This window comes from Genypterus blacodes, unplaced genomic scaffold (genome assembly GCF_046128005.1).
Source record: "Genypterus blacodes isolate CSIRO-AG114 ecotype Tasmania unplaced genomic scaffold, CSIRO-AGI_Gbla_v1 ptg000105l_1, whole genome shotgun sequence".
Lineage (NCBI taxonomy): Eukaryota > Metazoa > Chordata > Actinopteri > Ophidiiformes > Ophidiidae > Genypterus > Genypterus blacodes.
The window spans coordinates 304,293-330,194 of NW_027466909.1; the positions used below are offsets into that span (position 1 = coordinate 304,293).

Genomic DNA, 25,902 nt, shown 5'->3' on the forward strand with positions numbered 1-25,902 from the left:
ATTTCAAGGGCCGCATTTGGCCCACAGACCACGATTTGCTTCCCCGATTGGTTTCATCCAGCCTTCATCCTGTTTCCTCTGTTTTTACAAAAATGTTTTTAGCGACATACGGATGAATCACTCCATAACAACCAAGCGTACATATTTTGACCACCAAGGTGAAGACGATGGTAAACACGTGCGGTAATGTGGCATACATTGCGAAAAACAGGATATTTATGGATATCAGGGTGAAGGAGGCCGCCTCCCAGCTGAGTCCCGCTCCATCAATAATGCAGCTGCAGTATCTGTGTCCGCACAACAAATGAACAACACACTGGCTACTCCATTATTCATGAGGGATTCCACCTGTAGCACCTCGCTTGTATCATTTGCCTTCCTTATTTAGACCTGCTGCCGCTCACGCCATTAAAAGATACAAAACATGACTGATAATACAGCGTTCTAGCACATTATATCGCAATATTACAGATAAAACAAAGTTAAATTAAGATGTGTATCACAACAACAATATGGCATTGATGAAGAATGTCATTTTCAGGTAGAAACAAGAGTAGCGTCGCCTTTAAGACCACAGGGAGCTCCGCCTGTTCCATTCTGATCTGTGTGGTTTTGTTTTCCCCAAAGAGAGGGGGAAAGAGGAAGCAGCAGCGGCGAGCTCTGTGGTAGATAAATAGAAGCGGCAAGCAAAAATGCAATTAGCCTGTGAACAAACGGAGAGGTGTGATTTCTAAACAACAATCCTCCTATTGTGGAAATACATTAATTGCCGTGTTTCCTGATTGTTTCCCTTTAAAAAACCCAGCAGGCTGAATGCACTGTAGCGCTATAAACGCTCATCCAGGATTGCGTTACTATGGATGCGTAAATAGAATTACATCGCTTTTTAGCCGTCAAACTAAAAACCTTCTCAAAAGACTCCCAGGAGCTTCACCATACGAGCGTGAGAAAGCTACTTGCTGTTACTTTCACTGTGCTACAATCGATGACCCTTAGCCTCCTGAGCGGCCCGGTGACCCCCAGGAGTCGCGGCCTCACAGGAGGTGATAGCCAGGTCAGGGCTTTACAACGGAGCGAGTACCACCAGCGACCCCGAGCACCCTGGGGAGCCGCCGCTCAGACTGACACTAAATTTAAGCGCCGCACAAAAACACGACGCAACAACGCACGTAGCCTCATCTGAGGGAACGTTAGCCGCACTGGGGATTAGCTAGCTACTTTTTTCTTCTAGCTTAAAAGAAGTGCAGCTATTTTCAAAACAATGTAGCTTTTCAAGCAACTTCCTCATTCTTACACAACCAGCTGTGTAGCTTAGCAAAGCTCATAACCGCTACCAAACTTTATTCCAAACTCATACACACACAGTCTTAAACACACCGCTATCACCACTGTTGTTAGCCTGAGCGTTGTGTGTGTGTGTCTCAGACAGTATCAGCAGCAAAACGCATTATTCATTGGAATCTCAGCTTCTAACACTCTGACCTATGGAGCTCACACAGGCAAGGATTCAACATGTTCGGGCTAATTAAGTGCTATTTTTCCGGGTCTGTAAAGACACTCCAGCAATGAGCATATCTCCCTTTGTTTAGACTAGACTCTGGAAGGACGAACACGGCTAAGAAGGGACCTCTTTATCTATTTATTAAGAGGAGCTGTATTTCCTCGACTTGTGTGTCTTTGTTCTTATCGCCCTGACATGCATTTTTAAATAGCATAAATCAAGTATATCTCACACCCGCGCACAATCCCGGCCAAGAATGGCGTCCTTTGATGGACAGGGAGCGTGGCATCGACGGTCAGAGGCTACGTGTCGGAGTAATTAAAGAGTAGCCAAGTTAGTAGGACAGGGCCAGGTCGACAGGAAGAGGAAACAACAGCGGAGTCAGTTGAGGTAAAGTTTCACGTCAAAAAACGCACCGCGCCTCTGCTCTGATTGGTAGACTGTCATGTGAGAACAAGTGGACGGCTAATTTCTCCCACAACCTCTGTCAACTTTGACCCTGACCCCTTTTCCAAACAGGTGAAGGCCTCCGTCCAAGGGTCACGCCAAACTCGTAGTTTTCCATTTGTGACCTCCCCGAGCAAGATTCAATTCCTTAAAGGGGCAGGGTGCAATGAACAATGTCATAAATCTAGACATTCGAGCACTAATCCTTCCCTCTGTCTCCCCCCCCCCCCCCCCCCCCCCCCTCCTTATTTACCTCGTTTCCTCCATCCTCAGCCAAGGAGGTTGTTGATTCCAATTCCTTTGTTATTTGATACAATTGAATGTTTTTGCCTTTGCTACATCTCACATCAGTTAGTCTACAGCCATTAAACTTGGTAAACGTGCAAACATTTTTATTTTAATTGACCTGATCGTGGCACTATAACAACAATAACTTTGGAACTGGAAATGGCATCATGGTTGTTTACACATGTCGTCTTTGATATTAAACATGGCCTGTCGCATCTGTGTTTACATGCTGAAGGGTAGAAGACAAATGGACAACGAGGCAAGGATCAGTGAGGTCGGCTACCACAGTCACAGACCAGGAGGGAGACCTGAAGGACAACGACAGACGAAGATGCTTAGGGACCAGAGAGAGAGAGGGGGCGAGAGAGAGAGAGAGAGAGATGGGGGAGGGCAAACAGAGTACCACATGAATGTAAACACTGATAAACAAAAACAAAAGGATACAAAGTCAACGAAGGTAAACCTAAAAAGACAGATTGTTGGAGGGAGAGGGTGAGAAAGAGAACGCCTGTGGCTTTTTGAAAACGTGCCAGCATGTTTCTGTTGCTCGCAGTCGTTTGAGACAAACGCTCGGTGCAGCAGCTGCTAAGCTCAGCGGTCTCCCAACGCAGAGTCAAGAACAAAGTGCCCAGAGCAACACTGAGCCTACGTCCACCAATCGACTCTGAGTGCCTGGAACCTTCCCGACCTGCACCCTATGCAACTTTTTAGTCATGCCGTCGACTCCTTGATGGGAACGACGGCAAAAGCGAACAAAGGAAGACCCGGCAAGTGAGAAAGTAAGAGCTCGGTTGAGATAAAAGGCACCAATATTGATCCCAGAGCTTCTGGGATGTGAATTCCCAGCAACTCACCAGCATTCAAGATTTAAAAGGAAATGACAGCAAGCATTCTGTGACACTTTATTGACTTTGCAAGGCGTGAAGAAACTCACTTTGATCTGAGGCCAGTTTGCCACCAGATGCTCTCCTGCTTATCACTGCACCCCAGCAACACTGACTGAGTTAAAGGCTTCCACACACCACCAACACGTCCAATATATGGCTGTTGTATCAGTAGCAATGCACGATACACCAACTGACACCCCGACTAAAAGCTTCCGTCAATCTTCACTGCAATATTTCCTACCACAATAGAATGACTCGTACAAAACAGCAATGATCAGTTTGAAAGGAGGACTGGACTGTCATCGCTGGCTTTTCGGGGGAAACACATCCAAACTAGGTCACGGCTTTGTTTTGTTTTTGTAAATGGAGACATTTCTGCTGTCGTTTGGTGTTCATTGTAAGGCTCTCTTACTGAATCATGGCTTCATCAATGTGTCCTTTGTTACAACTCTCTCTCTCTCTCTCTCTCCCTCTCTCTCTCCGCACACCTGGCCGTTCGAGGAGACAGGATCACTCCCTGAATTGTTGCTCCTGCTGTTGAGCATTTCTCCCTTCTTTCTCTGCACATGCTTGCAGATCTCATATTTCCGAGGGTCCATTTCATTTCTGAAACAAAAAGCTATTATTTTACAGCCAGATAACTCTTTTCCATTTGCATCCACACAGAAGCAAATGCGCAAATGTGTGTGATAATATTGGGAAACATCTGGGGGGAGGGGCTGCTCGCTCTGTCTCCTTCCTGAGCTCTCCATGGTGCTGAAAATCTCGACTTGTGCAGATTAGCTGAGGCCCCGTGGCTATCATGTTTAATGCATTGGAGCTGCAGCACAACGTCCATGTGCCACCGTGGCCAAAGGATTTGACGACACAGTCGAGCACCGTAGATGCAGTTGCCTCATCTGAATTAGAACTGATCCCCCCCGCTTCGCTCCTGGTAAACAGCATAATTAAAACACGTGTGTCAGGAGAGATGGGGAAGTCTGAGGCAAATGGAGAGTGATTACAATCGGGAAAACAACCCAGCAGGTGGTAATGGTCACCAGCGTATAAATACAAGTATCAGATTTCTACTCATACTACATACATGAGCCTCACACACAGTCCCATGACAGCTCTCACATTTGCATTTGGTATGTATTTCCTAGTATTTTGCTCCGGGACTTTTCTCCGCCGAGAGTCGACAATCCTGCAATACATTTTAATGGAGATGTTTCAGATTACTGTCAAGGTATCGTATATTTGTAGCTTCGCCGCAGGCCCTGCAACTCCTCTCATCTCAGTTTATGGCGTAGGGTTTTGTTGATACCCTGTGTGTGCGACTTTACGGTCATTTTGGAGATTGTATTTGGCGGTAATGCACACCTTCATCCCTTATTGCTAGTAGAGCAGTGAGAGGTACAGAATATGCAGCGCTGTGGTACTGTATAATTTCAAATAAGTATGACTTCAAAAATTATCTTTTCAGCACAGATACACCACAAGTGTCCCTGATAAATTGGGAACTACACAGGTCTGCATACATATTGTCCATTGAGTCCAGTTATGAGAGAAAGGAATGAGTGAGCCATTGTGTGCAGCTGCATAACTGACACCCATTACAGACCTGTGAGACATCATCAATACTAAATGCAAGGAGGAGATTGCACACATTCCATAATGCCCACTTGACTTATCGCACGTAGACAATGTGCTTTCTTTCTCGGTATGATGACATATGGGGCATGTGTGCAGTCAAGCGTATATACATGCGTATGTTTACATAGTGTCTAACAGGGATCATAAATAAGGAGCGTCCAAATTTCTGATCAATCTGCCTCATCAACACAGGAGAGCATGAGCGGTGGACACTGTCAAGAACACAGACAGATACGAGATCGACCACAATGTTGAGAATAGCTTTTTATTTGATGGACACTTATCTATACTGATTGAAACTATACAACATGCAAATGCTTCCCAGGAGGGCAGCTAAGCAATTAAGTAGTCTTACAACAACTGACCAATTAAAGTGAGGCTTAATCTAGATGGCGTAGGGCTGTCATATCATGTCATTATCATACATCTTTAATGAAGCATCCACAACGAGCCCGAGCCCGAGACCATTGTACATCATATGTACATGATGTCGACACATGCTGTCATCTGGGGATCAACACTGAACGCATCATCTTACAAGAGTCGGCGTCAATCCTCCCAAATTGCTCTGTAGAAGCTGAGCGAGAAAGGACCTCCCAGCATTTCACATTCGCCGCAGTCAGACAAGACTTTAATTGACAGCCGGGCGTTTCGCTCAGCTCAGCCACTCTGGAAAATGTCAGATAGAGTCGAGAGGTAAAATTGGCGTCTAGCAAGAGTGCTTACTTTGGGGGAACATGTTTCAGCTTGTAGGCCGTCTCTCAATGTCAGCTGGACCTGTAGATCCCCATAAAACGATCCGTCCCATCCGTGCCCTGACATCACTTCACTAAAAAAGATTTTTTCGTTGCTCTCTTGCACCTAAATCGCCTTCATGGTCTGTACAACCACGCAAAATGAGAAATGATATAACAACGTTGGTACTGCAGAACCCTAAAGGGACATCAGAATGTATACTCTTCATCATAAACACGCTCAACTATACCTTCACTCAATGCTGTTAGACGGCCCCTTGCACATAAAATACTATAACCACGCTCTAAGTATTTACAAAGTTTTTGAAATGTCCTCCAATCTGGAAAAATATAATTGACAAGCAGCAACGCTGTAAATGTGTCAGTGTTTCTCCCGTGAGTGTAATTTCCAGATAGTCCCTTGTGGAAAGGAGCAATTTAGATTTGTGTGTATGTCAGACTAAATTCTGTAGTGACAACATATCCTTCAGTTAAAGTTAAAGGATTACAGGTCTGACCTTGTCTGTTATGCTGACACTGAGCAGCACAACGCTCGATTCTTTTCAAGGCCAGTCGGAGCCAAGACTGCTCAGAAACACATCTGTTCCCACTGTAGAGCATTCTACAGATTTTGTGCAAATATTAGCAGCCAGAAAGCATAAAATGTTCAGCTAACAGCTGGCTAACTTGAGCACTAACTGGCTCATTTGAATACTGGCCACATTCGCCCAAATCGCCTCGTTCTCTAAAATCAAAACATGCTGCAAAAGCAACAAACTCTATTTACAGACCAATGTGAACTCCATTAATTTGCTGATATAGAGAAAAAGACTCCTTTCACAAATACACACAGAGTGGCAGGCGGCCAAATGTGGTGCAGCGTTAGCATGGTGGCACATAGCTGGCACACACATGGGCAACCTTAGTCTGAGGACAACAATTAGCACATTAGCTTAGCCCTCTCTGAGGTTAATTAAGACAGAGACGCTGCGGGCAGTGGTCATGGTGAAGGCGACATGCAGTTTTTTTTTTCTCTTTCCTCACCCACTCTGAGGACGGAAGGCCTGAGCGTAGGGTCAGACTAGCTTGTTTGTTGCTAACAGACAGAGCTGAGCTGTATATAGGCAGCAGAAACACAGCCTGCTGAGATTTCTGAAGGTCACCGTCATGTCCTTTATTCTCTCCCTCTCCCCCTCTCTCTCTTCCCTCGCCTGCCTCTGTGCATCATCGTGCACGGCTCAAAGCACCAATTATGACGTTAAGAGCGTTTTGATGTCCACAGATCAGTGCTACGCTGGCTTCCTGGATTGCTGAGGGCGGGTGATGGGCTGAGGGAAAGGAGGGCGACACAGTGGGAGAGAAGGGGACGGCTGGCTGTGCCTGATAATCAGCATCAGAAGAAGAATACTCCCAGGGACATTCAGTGCATTTTCTGGCCTGTCTAGGCACTGGGATTCACTGAACAATGGGGCCATTTCTAGAAACACACACACACAATACAGAATCTGATGCTTGAAAGAGTGAAATTCAAAAAGCATAAATGTATAGATAGACGTTGAATTAAGGACATCATGATACTAAAATGTCAAAGTTCTATAGGAGAAGTATTGAAATTCGATACCCTTTCTGTGGGTGGAGGTCAGAACTGGAGGGCCTGGAGACCGGACACAATTTTATCATTATTTAGTCTAAAAAGAATGAAAATATAAGTGTCAAATATAATAAAACAGTAAAAACAAACGACGACTTAACTCATTTTTACAGTAATTCTCCATCCAGACGTCACAGATTCTAATGTCAATAAACTGTAAACGGGAAAAGTATAAATTCTGTGAGCAGTAAAAAAAAGTACAAATCAATACTGAGGTACTAAGAAACACTTTTATTGCTGCCCTGTATATCCACAGTATGTGACATGGTAACTCTCACTGTATAGAAGCATTAAATCAGGTTGTCATGGGAAACCTCACTGAGCAGGAAATCGAAAGAGTTAATCGTATTTCTGAAGATACATTTGACAGCATTACTGGTCACCACCACTGCCATGTCCTTGACTATCTAGTTAATGTCAACATACATCAAAACACAACCACTTCAACTAGTAATCCACATGTTTATCCACATCTGTAAAAGTCACAACAGGTAAACATGTTTCTCTCGTCAGCCGTATGTGTCGTTCATAAGAGCAGCATTAAATTTGATTTCCATGGCCTGGCTAGAGGGAGAGTGCCCCCTCGTACACACACTCATACATACACACAGACACACACTCCCTTTGATGTTAAGCTGTTTAAGGACAACAACAGCTGGGGAAGAAAGCCAGTGGACTAGAAGCCATAAGCTGTGATCCCACTGGCTAGTCCGAGCGCTGGCTGGCTATCTCCCTCCCACAGGCCTCCTCGTGCCGGTTTAGCCTGGCCGGCCTGCACCAGGGGGGATCACCGCACAAATGGTTTTCCACCGCCAGTTCGGCCAGGGAAGGATCAGGTGGCTTAGACCTTACTGCGTCGTTCCAACTGGGAATGCCAGTCTAGGGCTCTTCCCCTTGGAGCCAGGTATACCCTTGCCATCTGACCCTTGACCTCCAAATATTTCCTAAGGCGTGGAGATCCTTTTAATAGTCCGGAGACTGGCCGAAGAAGACATAACAGCCTGACAGTAGGGACGCATTGATACAGGGTGCCGGGGGGGCGGACCTGTATGTCTGCCTCATGATATACATAGTCTGGCCTGATATATGGCCTCTCCTTGTCTGTGGATTAACATACATCAGCGTGCCACACTACAGTTGTCCCTAGATGGCCATCAAATCAGGCCTCGAGAATTAGGGATTAGTACCTAGAAAAGGCCGGAAGAGTAACTCATGAGTCACACATTCCCGTCTGGAGTGAGAGACGGGTGCGTAAACAAGTTCTACAATGGCCGACGATGGAGTTAGTGTATAATTCCAACATTGCGATTTGGCCATATGCAATCACCAAATAGCAAGAAACTAAGCTCCAAATTAAGGCAGTGGTATTGTGCCTGCAGTGTATTGGGATAATTACGGTAATCCTACAGCTTCCCCCCCATCGGAGCGTGAAACGTGTGTTTTCATCTCATCTCTGCTGACAAGCCACGAGCCATAACTGACACTTTTTTCATCATTTCCATTTGTACGTCTGACAAGAATGCAAATTGAACTGGCATCCCTGCAGCTTGATAATGCCTCCGTCTCAGTTAGGGGCCGTGGTGAAAGCGAAGCCCTTAACGTAAACAATTAAAATCTACGTACGTTTTACATATAACTTTTACTGTGTGCAGCCATCCAATATAATACGAGAAAATAACCTACGACCTGAGGAAAGGAAGAAGGACGAGTTATTGACATTCTGTAAGGGGCCGCATGGAAACACATATTCTTTACACATCTGAGATTCAACAATGAGGTCAGAAGTCCAGAAGTCTGTAGCCAATACGAAGAAGTAGCAGGAACCCTGGTGGAAGAGAACTAAATGTAATTGGTTTAGGATCACGTAGCCTGAACGTACAACTATACGGCCATACTTGTGTAAAAGCAACAGGGAAATATGACATTTTGATGTCGCTTGTTACCGATCCTGCACACACATTTACTCAAAAACTAAGAGAGGATTCAGAGCGGCATTCATTCTGAGCACGACAACACACTCGCAGGGTACGCGTACTCATTCCGTCAGGTCTTAGATCGCGGATTTCATTAAAGTGGCCCACTGTGACGCATCGGCCAGGCTGAGTCAAGTCAGGTTGAGGTTAGTGAGAGCGACAGCTGATGGCAGTGTGTGTGTGTGTGTGTGTGTGTGTGTGTGTGTGTGTGTGTGTGTGTGTGTGTGTGTGTGTGTGTGTGTGTGTGTGTGTGTGTGTGTGTGTGTGTGTGTGTGTGTGTGTGTGTGTGTGTGTGTGTGTGCGTGTGTGTGTGTGTGCGCGTGTGTTCTATGCTACTCTGGCAAAATGCAGCTGGTCTGTTGCCAAGCAGGCTCACAACAGCTCCTCTCTGCAGGCACCTCCACAATTCACTCCACCGAGGGGTGAGCCCGGCGTGAGTGTCCCTGCGTAACTCGTTCGCTCTGCCGTAACACACAAGCGCGCACACACACAAATCAAGGTTTTGCTGGCCACAGACACAAACATAGAGACACACACAAGCTCAGGTGGCTCTCAAATCAGGTTTGTTCAATCAATTTCCCTGCAGTGAAAGCCAAACCTGAGAACATCCATCATCAAATATCAATTATGGAAATGATGGCGATTATTCCAGACTAACAAAGTCGGCCGCACCTCATCCGCCGCGCTATCTATAGACAAAAAACTGTTATTACATCGGGTTTATGCTTCGTCCGTCTCCTAAAGTTTGCAGCTGCTGAAGCTATGAAACATTAAATGATGGAGCATTAACTCTCTCTCATCTCATTCACAGACTATTGACTCATAACTGTCAGAGGAAATGTGAGCCGAACTCCGCCTCCAAATTAGATATGACAACCTGGCCTTGGAAGAGGGGAACCGGCAAACCACACATCACAATTACAGCTTTGACATTAACATTTACCAGCAGTGGAAGTAAAAATATATGAGTCAGCAGAGAGGCAAATTAATGATCATATTAGACAAATTATACGCCAGACTGAGGACAGGATACTGCATGAATCAACTGCATTATGAAACTAGAAGACAATAACGGCGATGTATAAGAAATTAGTATGCAAAGGAAGATAATGTGAGATAACAGAATGTATACAATGTGCAAAAATGGGTTCACAGGCCACGTTTATGCAATGAAGGTGTTTTATTATTAATATTATTATTATTATTGTTTTATTTATATGATTTTATTAAATTGGCTTCAAATGCTTCAAGCAATAAAAGCTTATGTTCTTCTGCGTGTTGATTGCTGTGATTGCTTCAAGCCAGTTGTTCGACATGCGGTATTCAGACAGATTCAGATCTGTGTCTCTGCCTAATTGGTGCACCTGTGTTCACAAGCAATCGGCAGCTTGAAAGGATTTGAGTTTTAGCTGTCACTCAAACTGCTTGTAATTTCTTAATCCTTAATCCTTAATAATTTCTTAGGCCTCAGGCCTACAGGCTTCATTCTTTCAGGATATTTTCAGCATTGAATTCAAACGTTTGTCAGGCCTAGTTTGATGTTTTCTATCACATACAGATCATATATGAGGCTAGAAGGAGCGTATGTGCAAATAAGGTCCTCTGATAAGGGCACTCACTCAGATCTATAAATCAGATCTAACACAACAAACCGTCATCCAGATTTCACGCCGGGAGGTACAGCACCTCACAGGCGCTCTTACACAACCATTTGGAGGGAAACTGTTGTAAAATCTGACGGCTGACGGCACTAAAGAGCACATAAAATAGTCCATATTGCACCCCGGGGGGTATGAGGCGGAGGCTGAAGGTGCTCGGCACAAGAGCTGAATCAGCCGAAATAAGAAGAGAAGTACTGTCTATAAAAGAGTTTTTTAGTTCCGGTTATTCCCTCCGTTGCAGCTTTCATGGTGTCTAAGGAATAGCAGAGTGAAAACAAAATAATGAATAGTTGGCTTTATAAGGAATAAAATGGATCCACTGTCAGTTCATTATGCTGACACTGCAACAGTTGTTTAGATCATTTACATAGACATGATGATACATCTGAGCAGTTTGCGGTATTTACGCTGAAATGTTGATAGTTTAATCTCATAGGAACCTTCAAACTGCCACTACCTCTCAATCACTACTTTTGGCCACAGAGTTCACTATCTAATAAAAGTTATGATCGTTTAAAAGCTGCATCAGGCTTTACAAGCAACAGTCAAACTCAATAAAAAGCTGTTCTGAAATCCAACCAATTCCAAGTTATTATGGTTAACATGTTTATACGCAGGCACAGAGCAGCATTAGCATTCCACTGGAGTCCTCATATCGTGCTCTGTGCTCAGTGTTGATCACCAATTGCTTGTCTGGTTCAATCATACAGTTACTTTGGATCTCCTTCCTGGATCACGTGTTCTCTCTGTAGCTTTGCTGTCCCTTTCTACCTCGTTTCCTTCCCGCCCTCCTAATGCACACCTGGCTGTTGGAGGAGAGCGAGTCTCTCTTTGAATCTTCTCTCCAAAGGTGTGCGTGATATTGGACTGTACACATATTTAATATAAATAACTTGACTTAAAGTACCAGATCAATATCTACAGCTGAGTCATGTAGTTGGGTGTTGATGCTCAACGGGTTCAGTAGTACAACTGCACTTAAACATTACACCTGGTCATCAGATTCCTCAGTTCCATTTATTTTAAGCACACCAGGCTCTGAACCTCCCTCCCAACCCTGCATAGAGACAAATGTCATCGGCTTCTACCCGCATCCGAAATACTCGACAACTACAGCAGCTACGCGCTTTCGCTGACACTGGATCGCAGATTCTTCTCATTAATCTGTCTACTTCATTTCTACAGAGGCTATTTCAGGTACAGTGACACCACGGCTCCTCTAGCGGCTTTGGCAAAGCCCAGCGAGGACCATCAACAGACGCCATTGATTTCTGTGGCATTTGTTGATGCAAATAAGTTGTTTTCATTGACTAATTTGATTAAAAAAATGTGTTTACCTGGAACAGAGATGCCTTGTTAGTGATTTGTGGTAATTGGCAAACAGTTACAAATCTAATCTGTCACAACAGAGGGGTTAAGAGAGATTCTCAGGTATCTCTCAATATCTAGCAGAGTTGTGAGATATTAACCATTATCTTATCCTCAATGGAGCTCTATGATGTCACTGTTTGTGTTTGCAGGGAGCTCACCTAAGAACCTGACGCAGACTAGATAACACGAACATCAAATCATCGTTCAGCGGGGGATGCGAACACTGGGTAGAGCGAGAGTGAAGTGGAGCGCACTTATATGCTCACAACACTGGCAGCAGTTCCCCCCACTTTGGTGTCACTGAGTGGTTATACTTGCTTTTCAGTCAGTTTTGCAAATACATTAGCATTGTTTTGACTTTTTCCTCGACATAAACCCTTTATGCCAAGTCTCAGGGTGCAACGTTAGACGATAATGGCGTGAAGTACACGACGAGAACCTGGAGAGCTGAAGGTAAATCCATATCCTTAAAACGGCATTTCAGGTCTTGGAATCAAACTTTCGTGAGTCATAAGATCAATTGTTTTTTTGTGGCTCAATAAAACCCAATAAATCTTTTAAGTCCTCCTAACTGTCAAAAGTATTACGGCTGAAATTTACCACCAGACTTAGAAAAGCTGAGCCTAACTGATGGTAATGAATGCAGTTGGTCTACGGCTCCTTTAAGCTCAACCCCCCTGAGCCTGATGGGATCCGGCCAGATTTGGACATCGTTTCTACGACACGCATCAGGCTTTGGGCCAGGATTGTACCATGGTTGAGTGAGTTCGTGTTAATAAATCAGTGTTCACCAACATCTGCGTCTTCATCCTTGAAGTAAGAAGGGCGCTTTCAGTGCTGCTGTATGAACAGACGTCACTGAGGCCTTCACTGCATTCACAGCCAGAGAAAGACAGTTCAGTCCTAATTGAGGCGATGAAACTTTGGGTTATTGTCTGTTTTGGACTGAAAACTCTCTCAAGGATCTTTATTTGTCATCTCACCACAGCTTCACTGATACACTTCCAAGTACAAAGCTCCAAGATGAAAGAAATAGAAATAACACTTAGAATTGGCTACTAACAGGCCAGGCTGGGCACCAACACAGATTCCTCAGGTTGGGAGAGGAAACACTGCTTGTCCTTAGCCAACACGTCACTGCTATATCTAAATAAATCGCACCCAAACTGTAGCTCATCACCTTTTACTTGGCCCTTCCTCACGCTTATCAGCTTCCTTCTTCATACTGCGAGATCACTGTGACCGTGACCTCTTCTTCACAATGCTGAGGAGGAGGAGCTGAAGAGGACCGCGCAAAAGAATTGGGACACAGCTGCGAGTCAATGGCAGAGCGTGGAGCGCGAATGCTTTGCACCGCAACATCCCCTCTCCAGGCCTCGTCGCCCTCACACCCTCTGTTTCCACTTCCTCCTCCGTCTCTCTCAGAGTTTCCACATCTATTTCCTTGCCTCCGATTCCAGCTTCCCAGTATTGCCAGAGAATAAGCCCCCACCCGCCGTGCCAACTATGCATCCTGTTTCTGACACATGCCAACTTTGCTGGCCGCACTAGTCAGCTGAACACTGGGATCCAGTTTCCCTCCCTAATACTCCTAACAAGCCTTTTCCCTCTGCCGCCAAGTGTCAAGCCCACCAAAGTCACCTAACGGGGATTGCTCGGCCTTCACCGCGCACACGCACACGCGCACACACACACACACACGCACACACACGCACACACACACACACACACACACACACACACACACACACACACACACACACACACACACACACACACACACACACACACACACACACACACACACACACACACACACACACACACACACACACACACACACAACATGCAGGAGAGGCAGCATTCAAACAGTTTCTCCTCATTTAGAAGAGATTAGACCCAACCAGATACCCACCGGTGCTCACAAGATGGATGCCTCATTATATTTGCAACATTCAGGCTAATCACTCTTGTGGCAAGACAGTGTGAAGTATAAAATGTGACATATGGTTCTGGTGCCGCCGTCCACGCAGACAGCAAAACGACAGGAGGTTGACAACCAAGTAATAGCCTATATAGCGCACGTAGAATTATCTTGCATTCTAAATTAGGATTTTTGATGGATTTTAACTTTTTTTAAACAAGCAAACAAACTGGAAAGTAATCTGATCTGACAGAAACTGTACAAATTTAGAAAGGAAACCAGGGGAGTAAGCAGGGAACGGGCCGTTTGCTCATCGGTTTGAACTTGACACATCCTGAACCCACTTAAGGTGAAGGACACCACCTTTACTGTCACAACCTTTCCTTCTCATCACAACCATCAGATATTACAGCCTCTTTTGATTTGATTATAAACATAGAACTATTTTCTGATTGATTGATGAAGACAGCAATGCAAAAAAAAAAAGCAGTGACAACTAAGCCCAGTTGGCCGGTTTCCAGACCCTTCTTAGAGTAATAAGTCAGTGTGCACGATAACGAGCAGGTGCACACAGTTCATGCAGTATTGTAAACATCACCACATTGGTTATCGTTACATTACGTTATGTTCTGCACACATCGTTGAGTGCAGCGTTACCTTTTAACGGGCCATCTGCTCAGCCAGGGGAACACATGCACCATACAGTGCATGAGTCATAGTGAAGCAGGCTTTTATACACACACACACACACACACACACACACACACACATGAATCAGCCATGATTCACCCTTAATGTGGGCCACCCCAAGCAAAGTGATGAGCAGTCATCCTTCATCCTATTTCCAGAGCGGGCCTGCAGACAGGTTTGCCTTCGCCGCTCCACCGCGGCTTTTAATATGTGCAGCCTAAACGGATTAGAGCCGGCGCTGATGGGAAAATTAAAGAATTGAATAACAGAGAGTGGAGGAAGAAGGAATGGGGGCTTTTTTTGTTTAACTATTGCACTCTTAGTGAACGGGGGACGCCTTGATGTCATTGGGTCCACGCCATCAGGTCCCAGTGGACTTCATTAGGTCTCACTGGTGGAATGTGTGGGATCATGTGTTTAGTTACATGACACTAGTGACTATGGTTCCCTTTAATATTCCCTTTCGCCCTGGAAGTTAAGTGGCCCAGTGCAGTTTCTCTCTCTCTCTCTCTCACACACACACACACACACACACACACACACACACACACACACACACACACACACACAAACACACACGAACGCACACAGAGGCAGAAAAGACAGTTTCTCTCTCTCGCTCTCTCTCTCTCTCTCTCATCCTCCCATCATGCAACACCACCCCCTTCATTCAAGTGTGGGAGTTGGTAAACACAGCCAACCACATCTGAGTGATGCATTAATCCAGGCACTGCAATAAACACTTTCAGTCCTGCTCTTTAAAACGATGGAGAGGGTGAAACTCTGCACACCGTGACCTGCACCGCTGAGGCCATGACAGGGACCAGAACACACAAGCACATCTGAGGGCAATCAAGGCCCGATTGATGTGTCGAGACTTCAAAGTGACCAATTCACACCCAAATAACAACTGAGCTGTGACTGTACCTTGGGTTTGACGTTGCAATGACAGCAAACAGTCCACAGATACTTGAGGGTCCTCCACAGCAGGATGATGAAGAGACCCCCGAAGAACGTCACCATGGAGGAGGCGAGGAATGCCCACCACATGCGCTGGCCATTATTGTCGCAGGGCACCTCGGACGAGAACGGGATGACCACGTTTTCCATCTTGGATATTAAGATCGAAGATTCCGGATTGATATTGTTAATGAACTTGCTTGTCCTCATAGAGCTGTCGCTGCCATGGGGAACGGTGCCATCCGCCTCGGCTAGCATGGAGGAGCCGTGGAGAGCCTGTGCCAGCGTCCCCAGCCCCACTCACCAGCCATGTTGCTCCGGAAAAACAAATCCCCCTCTGCGCTGTCGATTAGATTCACCCACCCGACCGAGTGTCTGTCTCTGTCTGTCTCTCTCTCTCTCTCTCCCTATGCGTGTGTGTGTGTGTAGTCTACGAATGGACCGAATCGGCGGCTCGGCAGTCCTCGGAGAGACACATTTAAATCCGCAACAATGACGAATCCGGAGCGTCCCTCACGTCGAGCGCTGCGCCGGGCCAGGTGCCATGGTGGAGACGGCGTCGCCTGCAGCCACCGAGGCTGCCAATGTTGTGTCAGATTACGGTGAACACGCCGACTGTGAAATGAATAAATGTGACGTTCGTGTGTGTGCGTGTCTGTATGCGTGTGTGCGTGTGTGTGTGTGTGTGTGTGTGTGTGTGTGGTGAGCCGAGCTGCTTCAGCCGCGTCCCACTCAGCGGGCGGAGAGTCGTTGTCACTTTCTGTCAGCCTCGAAACTAAACAAAAACAACGCAAAAAAGACGCGCAGAGTCCACGGAGCCGGTGAGCGCACGACCGGACTCGACCTGATCCTGCGTGCGGGTGTTCGCTTTAAGTGCGTGAGATCCAAAGGACGGTGTCGCTGCGTCCTCTCGGTCCCCCTGCAGCCCGGCGCGGCGCGACCAGCTGACAGCGCCTGACAGCTCCGCTCCACGGGGGCAGATTTACAGGTAGGAGGGCGGAGCGACGCGACGCACAGCGACGCACCGCGCTAAGAATAACGACGCGCCGCGAGCTGGAGCGCGCGGCAACCACGGTTATTCCGAGTGTGGAGCGGTATGCGCTGCGCTGCGCTGAGCGGGGGTGTGCGGAGGAAAAACACAGGATACGTTTGCGCCTCTGCGTCTTGACCGCACGCCAGTGACGCACGGCGCCAGAAGCTTTGGAGAGAAGAGGGTCGAGTTTGGTGGTAAAAAACAAATTCACGGTCACAGCCGCCGTATAAACATCAGAAGGAATTCAGCTTCTGTCGAAACGCTATGGAGACGTTAAACTACAGTAAAGTGTGTTGCTATGGTGATATTATACCTCCAGCACAGTAGGGACGTTACAAAGACGGAGTAGTGATTTTTTTTCATTAAGTATAAAGCTTTGCCCCCCTTTCAATTACTCTATGTGTGTCCCTGTTTTCATTCTGAGAAATGAACTTGATATAACACACACACACACACACACACACACACTGAAGGCCCCTTTCCAAGCCGTGTGTGTGACTGATGGATCACCTTCACTTAATGTCCCCATAACACGCAGCCGGTCAATTACTGTAATACGCCGGCCCTTTTAGCTCCCACATTGGGGCAGAGACAGGTGTGGCTGGGTGCTGACGCCCGGCCAGCAGCACTTTATGGCCGGACGCCGGTGCCCTCGGGTGCAGCCAGCCAGCCAGAGCAGGGGAGGAGGATATGGTGAGGAAACAGCTGGCCCAGGGCCCTGAATAACCGCTGACCCCCCCAGGCAGGTGCACAGCCACCTGTGTCACAAGGCTCCACATGTCTTCCAGGCTGAGCTGCAACGAATTTATGATTCATATCAACAAGTGCAACTGTTTCTGAGTCAGTTCTCCCTTTCAATCAAATCTGGGGCTCGTGTTTCAGGAAATGTGGAGATGTGACACTCGATCTCCTGCACAGACCTTTGAGGAAAATGATCACGCATGCATTAGAAGTATAAGGTGTAAAGAATAAATAAAAGGAAATGTGATATATGTAGATTCTCAGCTGGTACTTTATTGTCTGGGGAATATTATTGCTTCTACGGAAATAGCTGCTGTAACAGAATCTTCAGGCCCAGATGGTGGGAAAGAGTTGTAAAGTTCTGTAGACAAGGCAATCTGTAAATCAGGACTTCAGGGTATGTAAGCATTTCGGCTCCACATACAATAAAGGGAATGCCGGGGGATGAGTGACATGTAGCTGAGACACGGGACACGAAGCAGGAGGGAGCAGAGTCTGGAATGTTTGAGAGATTTATTTAGGGTTTCTGATCAATTCTCCTAAATGATTTCATGAGAAATTCCATGAGGCAAACTTGGGATTCTGGTCTGGTTTTTAATATCTCTTCTGTACTGTAAAGATGGCTTTATGCCCTGAGATGCCACTGAGCAGCATGAGGGTGACAGCAGCTGTGCACATGTCCCCCTGCTGGTTAAATAGTGAACTGTTGCTCTGACACACTGGGACAATCCGCACACAGCTGTTTGAAAGGGAGAAAAGGTTTAAACGAGAGAAAGACTATACCGTATATGTCCAACAACAACAATTACATCATGATTTGATTACGATTGTTTAGGGAACGGTTCGATGATTCTCCTTTAAAATCAGGATGATTATTGATTATCACCTGTTTACGTTATTGTTTTCGTGACATTGACTACATGGTAAACAACACATAGGCTCATTCAGTGTGAGATAATGAAAACAAAGTCCCTGAAAGCCCCCTGTCATTGACCGCTGGAGCGTAAACACACTGCACATATGTGTGACAATAAATCTTGCAGGTGTTTATTGCAGCAGAAGGATCTTGGATTGATCGCTCCCCCCCTGTGAAAGGCCAACTGTTGGGCAAACTGGTCCCTATGTGCCAACGGAACTTTGTTGGGAGGGTTCCAGCGCTGACGGACGGGATTAACATGAGAGCAGTCAGTTGGTAATCCTGCAGGATTGAATGGGAGGAATTTATCCCGTCAAGCAGAGAGAGACAGAGGGGGAAGAAGAGAGGAACATGGCTCTCTCTCTCTCTTTGTGAGGAGAAAGGGTGCCATGGACTACAAAGATCCCTCGCCGTCAGACTCGAGACTTCTCAAGTTTAGTTGAGCTGTCAGCAGCTGTCTTGAAACAGACACCCCAGCAGGAGGGCCGGAGACCCTACCCCCTTTCTAAAACGGGCGAGAGGGGACGTGGCGGACATAAAGAATTGGGGCACGGAAGCAGAAATGCTGCGGTGAATGGCGGGAGACCAAAACCTCCAGCGCCGATTTCTACCCTTTTGGTTCCATTGAGGCCTGGTGGAAAACCCAGAAAGCCCGGGTCCAGGCTGTAAGACGTGGTGGGAGCTCTGGAGACAAACTGGGCTCTCTCGTCCCAGTGAGCAGCGCGGGCAGCTGGAGGGGGGAGTCGTTTCCTGTGACATCACTGGCCAGAGGGCCGCGTGACCCCGGCCAAGGAACTCGGGAGGAAACGCCTCGAAGCTAGACGCACTCGGTCAACCAGCAGGATCCGGAGACGCTGCAGGCTGGAAAACAACTGGCACAGCTCACTTACTTCATGAGGGCTGACAGATAAGTTCTGAGCCTGACACTAAAGCATCGCAAGAAGTGTGTGAACATCAAATACAAAGCTGCTTACAAGGACCAGGTCACTGCTGCAAGTCATGGACCCCAAGTCAGAGCTTATCACTTGAGATGTGTGGCTTGCCTGTCTTCACTCTGAGACTCTACTTGTGAATTGGAGGTCTTGACTTTGAGACTCTTCTTGTGTCTTGGAACGTGACTTTTCTTGTGACTTTGGAGATCTTAAGTCAGAGCTCATCAGTTGAATTGGTTATGTGATGTTTACACTTTGGACTCGAACAGAGACTTGTCTTGTGTTTCAGAACTGGCCTCGTCTTTTGGTGCAGTATCTCTGAAAGACTCACACACCCTTTACATATTCAATATTGTGAAGAAAAAGCAGATCCAAATTCAGATCACACTCCATGTTGGAGACGCAGTGAAAATGCGTCTGTTTTGCCTGGGCTTCATCTTCATCTCATTCTCTCTCTTCCCGACTCGTCTGCCTACATTACCTCAAAATTGATGGCTCCTTCAGCTGCTGCTGTCTCAACTCGCCAGCGCCTTCGGATTTACTTTCATCATCACACGTCGCTGTGTGACATATTTTACTCCGGTCGAGATGCAAACAGAGAATTTTCCATCAGTTCCATTCTTCACAAACAAACTAATGAACAGAACATCTCTCTAAACACAGGACAAAAACAGAGATAATGTCCATGTTGTGATACAGAAAATGAGTTTTATTCTCATATTAATGGCTCTTATAACATACAAATCACATTCTTTAATAAAAGAACAGTTCAATCAGTACCTGGCATCTAGTCTGTCTTCCAACAAACACAACCTGTTCACGCTGTAGCCCTCTCGTCCTCGTAACGCGTTCCGACTCAAATCAGAAAAATACCAACGTTTACAGTTTGCTTCCGCTTTAGCCCAATAGTCAAACTCGTGGGCCGGTTTTCCTCTGAAATGCTGTGCAAGAATAGATCCCTTTTTAAGAATTCAAACAAGATCGGCCCTCTGGCCTGACGGAGGGCCAGAGGCCGATCGTGAAATGTAAGGAACTGATGTGATACGTAAAAATATGAATTAGTTACAGTAGAAAGTATAGTACCTATTCATAGTCTACTGAAAACCTAAGAACAGTTACATGTTTAAGGTTCACAGGTAAACAAGTGCAAAACAGAGATAAAAAGGATAAAAGTTGCCTTAGTGGATTTTGGCACAATAAGATACAGGATACGACCGGAGGCGGGGCAGAGGATTCATCTGCATACTTTTCGCCTCCCCCAATAAAAACAATTAAATAACAATAAGTGGCTGAAAACATCTGAATGGATCCTCTTGTTACCCTGCAAATGTTGCTCCGTAGTGTTTTTATTTTCATGACTACATCAATAAGTGACCGACGACCAACCACGGAAAAAAAAAAAAAACGGAAAGAAAATCATTTAAAAACATGCTAATACCTGCTAAGTGAGGACTCGACCGGCAGACGTCCCCGATGCGTACCACCTAGTGAAAATACATGAATATATATACTGTATAGAGATATATATATATATATTTATATAGATTTGTGTTTTTGTGTGTATCTGCATAATGTATTTGTTATACTCTATACTGTCGTTTAAATATACGTCTAAGATAAACTGATAGTAACACAGTGGTCTGTCTAGCCCTGGAGTGCATTCTGAGGAGTTAACCCGTTGGCCGCCGCTTCGGCCTACCGTCAAAAATCTCGCTACTGTCCCGCGCTCGCTCGCCTGCGCTGCTCCCAAACCGGCCCCTGCACATTCAGCCGCAGGTCACTGACCACGATTACAACGTTTCAGGATTTCTTAGGTCATTTAGGTCCAAACTAGCCAGCTGACAGTGGAGATGTTTGCTGTTCTCTTAGCAGGTCGGTAGGCGTTTGAATGGACACTTATGGATGCTTGTGCTTTTACTTCAAACAGCCAAAAGATTGAGGTTCATCTAAATGTATCTTCTGGATTCTGACGTAGATCCGTGTTGTGGTTTAATTTCTAATCTATCATCTCTCATCTCTACATGGCTCTCTCAGCTACTTCATGTTAGAAACACAGATGTTTCAGGGTAAAATGCCGCAGGAAACATCTTTTCCGAGGCAACGGTGAGCATGTTTGTATGTAACTAAACTCATAACTTCATGCTGAGGAGATTTTTAGAGGTTTATCCAGGCGTTCAGCACAGGCATCCATAAGAGTCCACACAAGAAAAACTAAACCAGTGACCTCGTTTGGACGTGAATGTCAGGGAAATTTAGTAAAATCACTGGGGTGTCATTTTACCTGTCTGACTCGTGTCCAGTGGCCGGTTTCAGACCAGGCGTCCTCTCCGAAGGCACTTCCGAAAGGCCCATATACTGTCCATATGCTCGGCTACTATAGAAACGCAATGCATAGAGCAAACACCAATATGTGAATTTCCATTGACTTCAGGTTCAGTGAGACCGCAGCTACATACTTCAGAGTTTTGGTGCGTTTACACCTTTGGATGAATCACCACCAGTCTCCATGTCTGATCTTGGCATTCTATTTCTATAGCATCATTTACATGCCAACCATGATTTCATTCAACTGAAAATTGTCTTTACAATTTGTAACAACAGTCTTGATATTGTACACACACACACACACACACACACACACACACACACACACACACACACACACACACACACACACACACACACACACACACACACACACACACACACACACACACACACACACACACACACACACACACACACCAGTCTTCAACAAATGGGTGCATATTTGTCATTGTGTGTCTTGGGTTACTGAACTTCATTAGTGTTGAGGTTGTGTACACAGGGGAGCGAACCAACTCGTCTTTTGACTGTAAACAGATGCTTACATCGCAACAGTACACACACACATACACACGCACACACACACACACACACACTCACTCACTCACTCATGCACACACCACCAGAAACCCTTAGGGAAGACTGAATGAACTTGAACGTCAAGATCCAGTGCTACTAACCTGCTCCGGCGTACATCAGAATAAACGGAGGCTCTGATTATAAATCAACATATCACAAAGAAAAAAAGAAAGAAAGAAATCAATAATTTACACAACTAGTTCACTCTAGTGTACCTATTGGTAGTGTGAAAGGGTTAATTAGTGTTTGGGAATGGAAATGAAAGCCACGGCGTGCTGTAGTGGCGGTCGGTCTCCTCTAGGGGGCGCCGAGTGGAGTCCACAGGACTTTACTTTGTTCTTGATCAACTATAGTGACGATCTGAGTGCAAATGTAGGGGAGGCTGCCACCCTGGACAATACCTGCCGGAGAAGATGATTACGGCATCAGAACACGCATCAGGCACATGATCAATCACCTGTGTGTGTGCGTGTGTGCGTGTGTGTGCGCATACGAACCTGTGAAGAATTTACTGTACTCTTGCTCAATCTTCTGTGCACTTTCAAACTGCTCCTTGGAATGTTTCTGAGACACTTTGTCCCGTAGATAAACTGGATCCTTCTGCTCCCTGCGATCAAAACAAGGGAGGGAGGTGGTGACTCATCAGGTTCAGATGATGACACAGTGTGTAAATGTACGTACTGTATATGTATGGATGAGTTTGTGCCTCTGCAGTAACGATTTCTCTTTCTGCCAGACGAGAGATTTAAGAGGAAACAACTCATCTCTCACTTTCTGAGCCAAACTCATGATTCACTAGAAACAGATAAAGACTATAAAAGCCAAATAGCACATTTAGACTTAAAGAGTCTGGAACCTAAAGGTGTTTCATACACCGACAACAAAATCAACCTAAAACAAGTAAATCACGACGAACACACTGATCTCAGCGGACGACACGAATGAGTGTTCAAGAATAAAAGGGAGAAGAGACAGAAACAACAGTGAGAAGAACAGAAGTCGCTCTTAAAGTTCCCACAGGGACGGAACTGGAACACGAGGGGGGGAGATCTTTTAAGGTGGAATTGGGAAGAGGGACCTTAAGTGTGTTTGTTAAATGTGTGATTGTCAGGGGAAAGCTTGTGGTGCTAAATATCAGGCAGAGGAGAGGAGGAGCAGGTCCTCATTCTAAAATGAGACAAAGCCGGTGAAAAGTGTGTGTGTGAGTGTTTGGAGTGTGTGTGTGTGTGTGTGTGTTACAGCAGCTGTTTGGGATTATGCAGACGTGAGTGGTGGAGTGGGGCGCTCTGACAGATGCACCGAAGAGGGCTCTCGGTACACTGGAGAGTGTGAAGGCTTATCTTGTTCCAGTGATCCAGGCACGCACACACACGCGCAAACTCACACACACACAAACATACGAGTGTGTAGTGATGCCACTACACTGGGACATCCCTGTTATCATATTCCTGGCGTAGGCACAGATCTCTGGGCTTCACTAGTCAAGCATTCTGTGTGTGTGTGTGTGTTTGTGTGGCACTTACTTGATCTGCTTGGCGTTTTTGTAGCGTACAAACACAACAATTGGGTAAATGTGAACACTGTGGAGCCTTTCGATGGCGTGCGGGGCGATGTCGAGCAAACAGTGACAGCCCTGTTTACATAGAGAAGAGAGACAAAATGTGTCATCATCATCATCATGGCGTCTGCAGATGCTACGAATGTGAGGAGACACGGGCAGAATCCTTCAAAAAGGCTCGACGACGGCGCCTTATCTCAACTTCAACACGGAGATAACAGACAAATAAAAGCCGCTTTGTCTTCCCCGATAAAATCTGAAGAGGGAGAGCGAGAGAGAGAGAGAGAGAGAGAGAGAGAGAGAGGGAGACACACTTACTTTTTCCGCTATTTCCTTTATGGAGGCGACGGTGGTCACGTCAAAATGGCCACTTCGCCGCTTGTAGTCGATGAAGAGGAAGTCTTTGACGCCGCGCTCGATGGCTTGCTGAGACGCCTTCATCACCTCTGCAGACGAGACCGGGAGAAGGAACAGAGACCATTGTGATGTCATAGGGGTCAGATTCCCCTCTGCTGTCATGAAACAGCTGCTTAACATCATCGTCGTCTTAGTCAAACATCTGGGATGAAGGTGCACTCACCCAGCAAACATCTGCAGAACTTCCCGGGAGACTCTTTGACCAGCATCTCCTTGACCGGATCGGTGAGCGGCCCGAGGACGAGCACGGGCCGGGGGGAGGCGCACTCCACCTTCTGGACCCGCTGGTACGCCAGGCTCACGCAGTCTGACACACACACACACACACACACACGTCACTCAGAGTTAAACTATGCGAGCAGACGAGATGATACCGGGCGAAGTCTTATCCCTTCTCTGCTCACCGTCGAGGAAGGGGATGGAGTCGGTGCTGATGGCGTCCAGGGCGACCGTCTCCTTGCTGTCTTTGGAGCTGCTGCGCTTGTGTTTCTGTTTCCTCCTGAAGAAGGAGCGGCGGGCGGCAGCGGAGAGCGTCTTCCCGGAGTCTTCCTTCATTTCTGTCACGCTGTGCCTGCGGTAAAACTCTTGGTCCATCCTGCGGCGCAAACACACACAAACAGGCCAGATTAAAGGAGGATCTACAGAGGAAACACACTTATTTGTTGCGTGTCCTCTGCGCTCACATGTACTTGCTGGGGATCTGACCCCTCTGGATCTTCTGTGCGTTCTCGTCCAGCTGCCAGGCCATCCAGGTGCCGAAGCAGCCCTTTGGTAAGGACTCGTCCACGAACAGGATGTCGTCCTTCTTGAAGCTGAGGTCGCCCTCGGCCTCGCCCGCCCGGTCGTAAAGTGCTCTGGGGGGAGGGAGAGGGGAAGACAGGTGATTAGGTTTACGGGCGGAGGATGAAGAAGAGAAGAGAAGAGTGAGTGAGTGAGTGAGTGAGTGAGTGAGTGAGTGAGTACAGGACGTGTTCATCCATTTACAGTCGAGGCCTCTCCTTTCGCCCGTCGGAGCCTCGTGAGTTGCCGGATGTATTTACTGCTCATGACATCACGAGCTCCTTGCCTATACGATAAGCGACTGCGGCAGCTGCGACAACCGCGCCCAACAATGCAGCTCTACCGTTATAGATTTTCCATTTGCGCCCCGTCTCCTCTCTTTTTAGATTAGATCACCTAAACCTGCGGCATGATTAGCGACAACGCGGAGAGACGCAGGATCTGGGCCGTCATATACGTACATAGCAGCACCGACACGTCAGAGCACACTGAGAGAAAACGAGCGCTGCCCTCTGACAGCTCGGGATCCAACAACCCTCTGAGTGAGTGTGTGTGTGTGTGTGTGTGTACCTAATATAAAACCCGTCTCCTGGAGTATCTTTGAGCGCGGTGAAGTCCTCCGGCCGATGCTGCACCTTGAAGGTGACCGTCTCCGCGGGCTTCAGCATCTCCACGTAAACCTCCTCCGCCGTCTTGTTCTTCATATTCACCGAGTTATACTGGAAGACAAAGAGACAAAGTGGAGGGAAAGGTCACAGGTGAGGTTGCATGTGAGGTAGCAGGGCAGCTCTTGGTTTACATCACTTGTGCGGGCGCTTCACTCTCGTCTGTGTGTATAATCGGTCAGAGCCTGCGAGGTGTCGGCTCGGTAAACAGCTACATTTCCTTTCGGTTCTCAG

General features: G+C 46.6%; 2 protein-coding genes across 4 annotated transcripts in view; both read right to left on the reverse strand.

Moving 5' to 3' along the window:
- kcnma1a (potassium large conductance calcium-activated channel, subfamily M, alpha member 1a) overlaps positions 1–15,995 on the reverse strand; it is a 126,800-nt gene extending 110,805 nt beyond the window's left edge. For both annotated transcript variants that reach the window (XM_076160444.1, XM_076160445.1), the window contains exon 1: positions 15,690–15,995. In XM_076160444.1, coding sequence (XP_076016559.1) covers positions 15,690–15,980 — 291 coding nt within the window. In that variant the 5' untranslated portion in view covers positions 15,981–15,995. The remainder of the gene's footprint in view (positions 1–15,689) is intronic.
- Positions 15,996–20,032: 4,037 nt separating this feature from the next.
- The window catches only part of LOC143008512 (disks large homolog 5-like), a 30,927-nt gene continuing 25,057 nt past the window's right edge, over positions 20,033–25,902 (reverse strand). For both annotated transcript variants that reach the window (XM_076160303.1, XM_076160301.1), the window contains exons 26-33: positions 25,574–25,722; positions 24,907–25,077; positions 24,628–24,818; positions 24,387–24,530; positions 24,125–24,252; positions 23,772–23,881; positions 22,746–22,855; positions 20,033–22,649 (exon numbers count right to left, since the gene is read on the reverse strand). In XM_076160303.1, the coding sequence (XP_076016418.1) occupies positions 22,546–22,649; positions 22,746–22,855; positions 23,772–23,881; positions 24,125–24,252; positions 24,387–24,530; positions 24,628–24,818; positions 24,907–25,077; positions 25,574–25,722 (1,107 nt within the window). In that variant the 3' untranslated portion in view covers positions 20,033–22,545. The remainder of the gene's footprint in view (positions 22,650–22,745; positions 22,856–23,771; positions 23,882–24,124; positions 24,253–24,386; positions 24,531–24,627; positions 24,819–24,906; positions 25,078–25,573; positions 25,723–25,902) is intronic.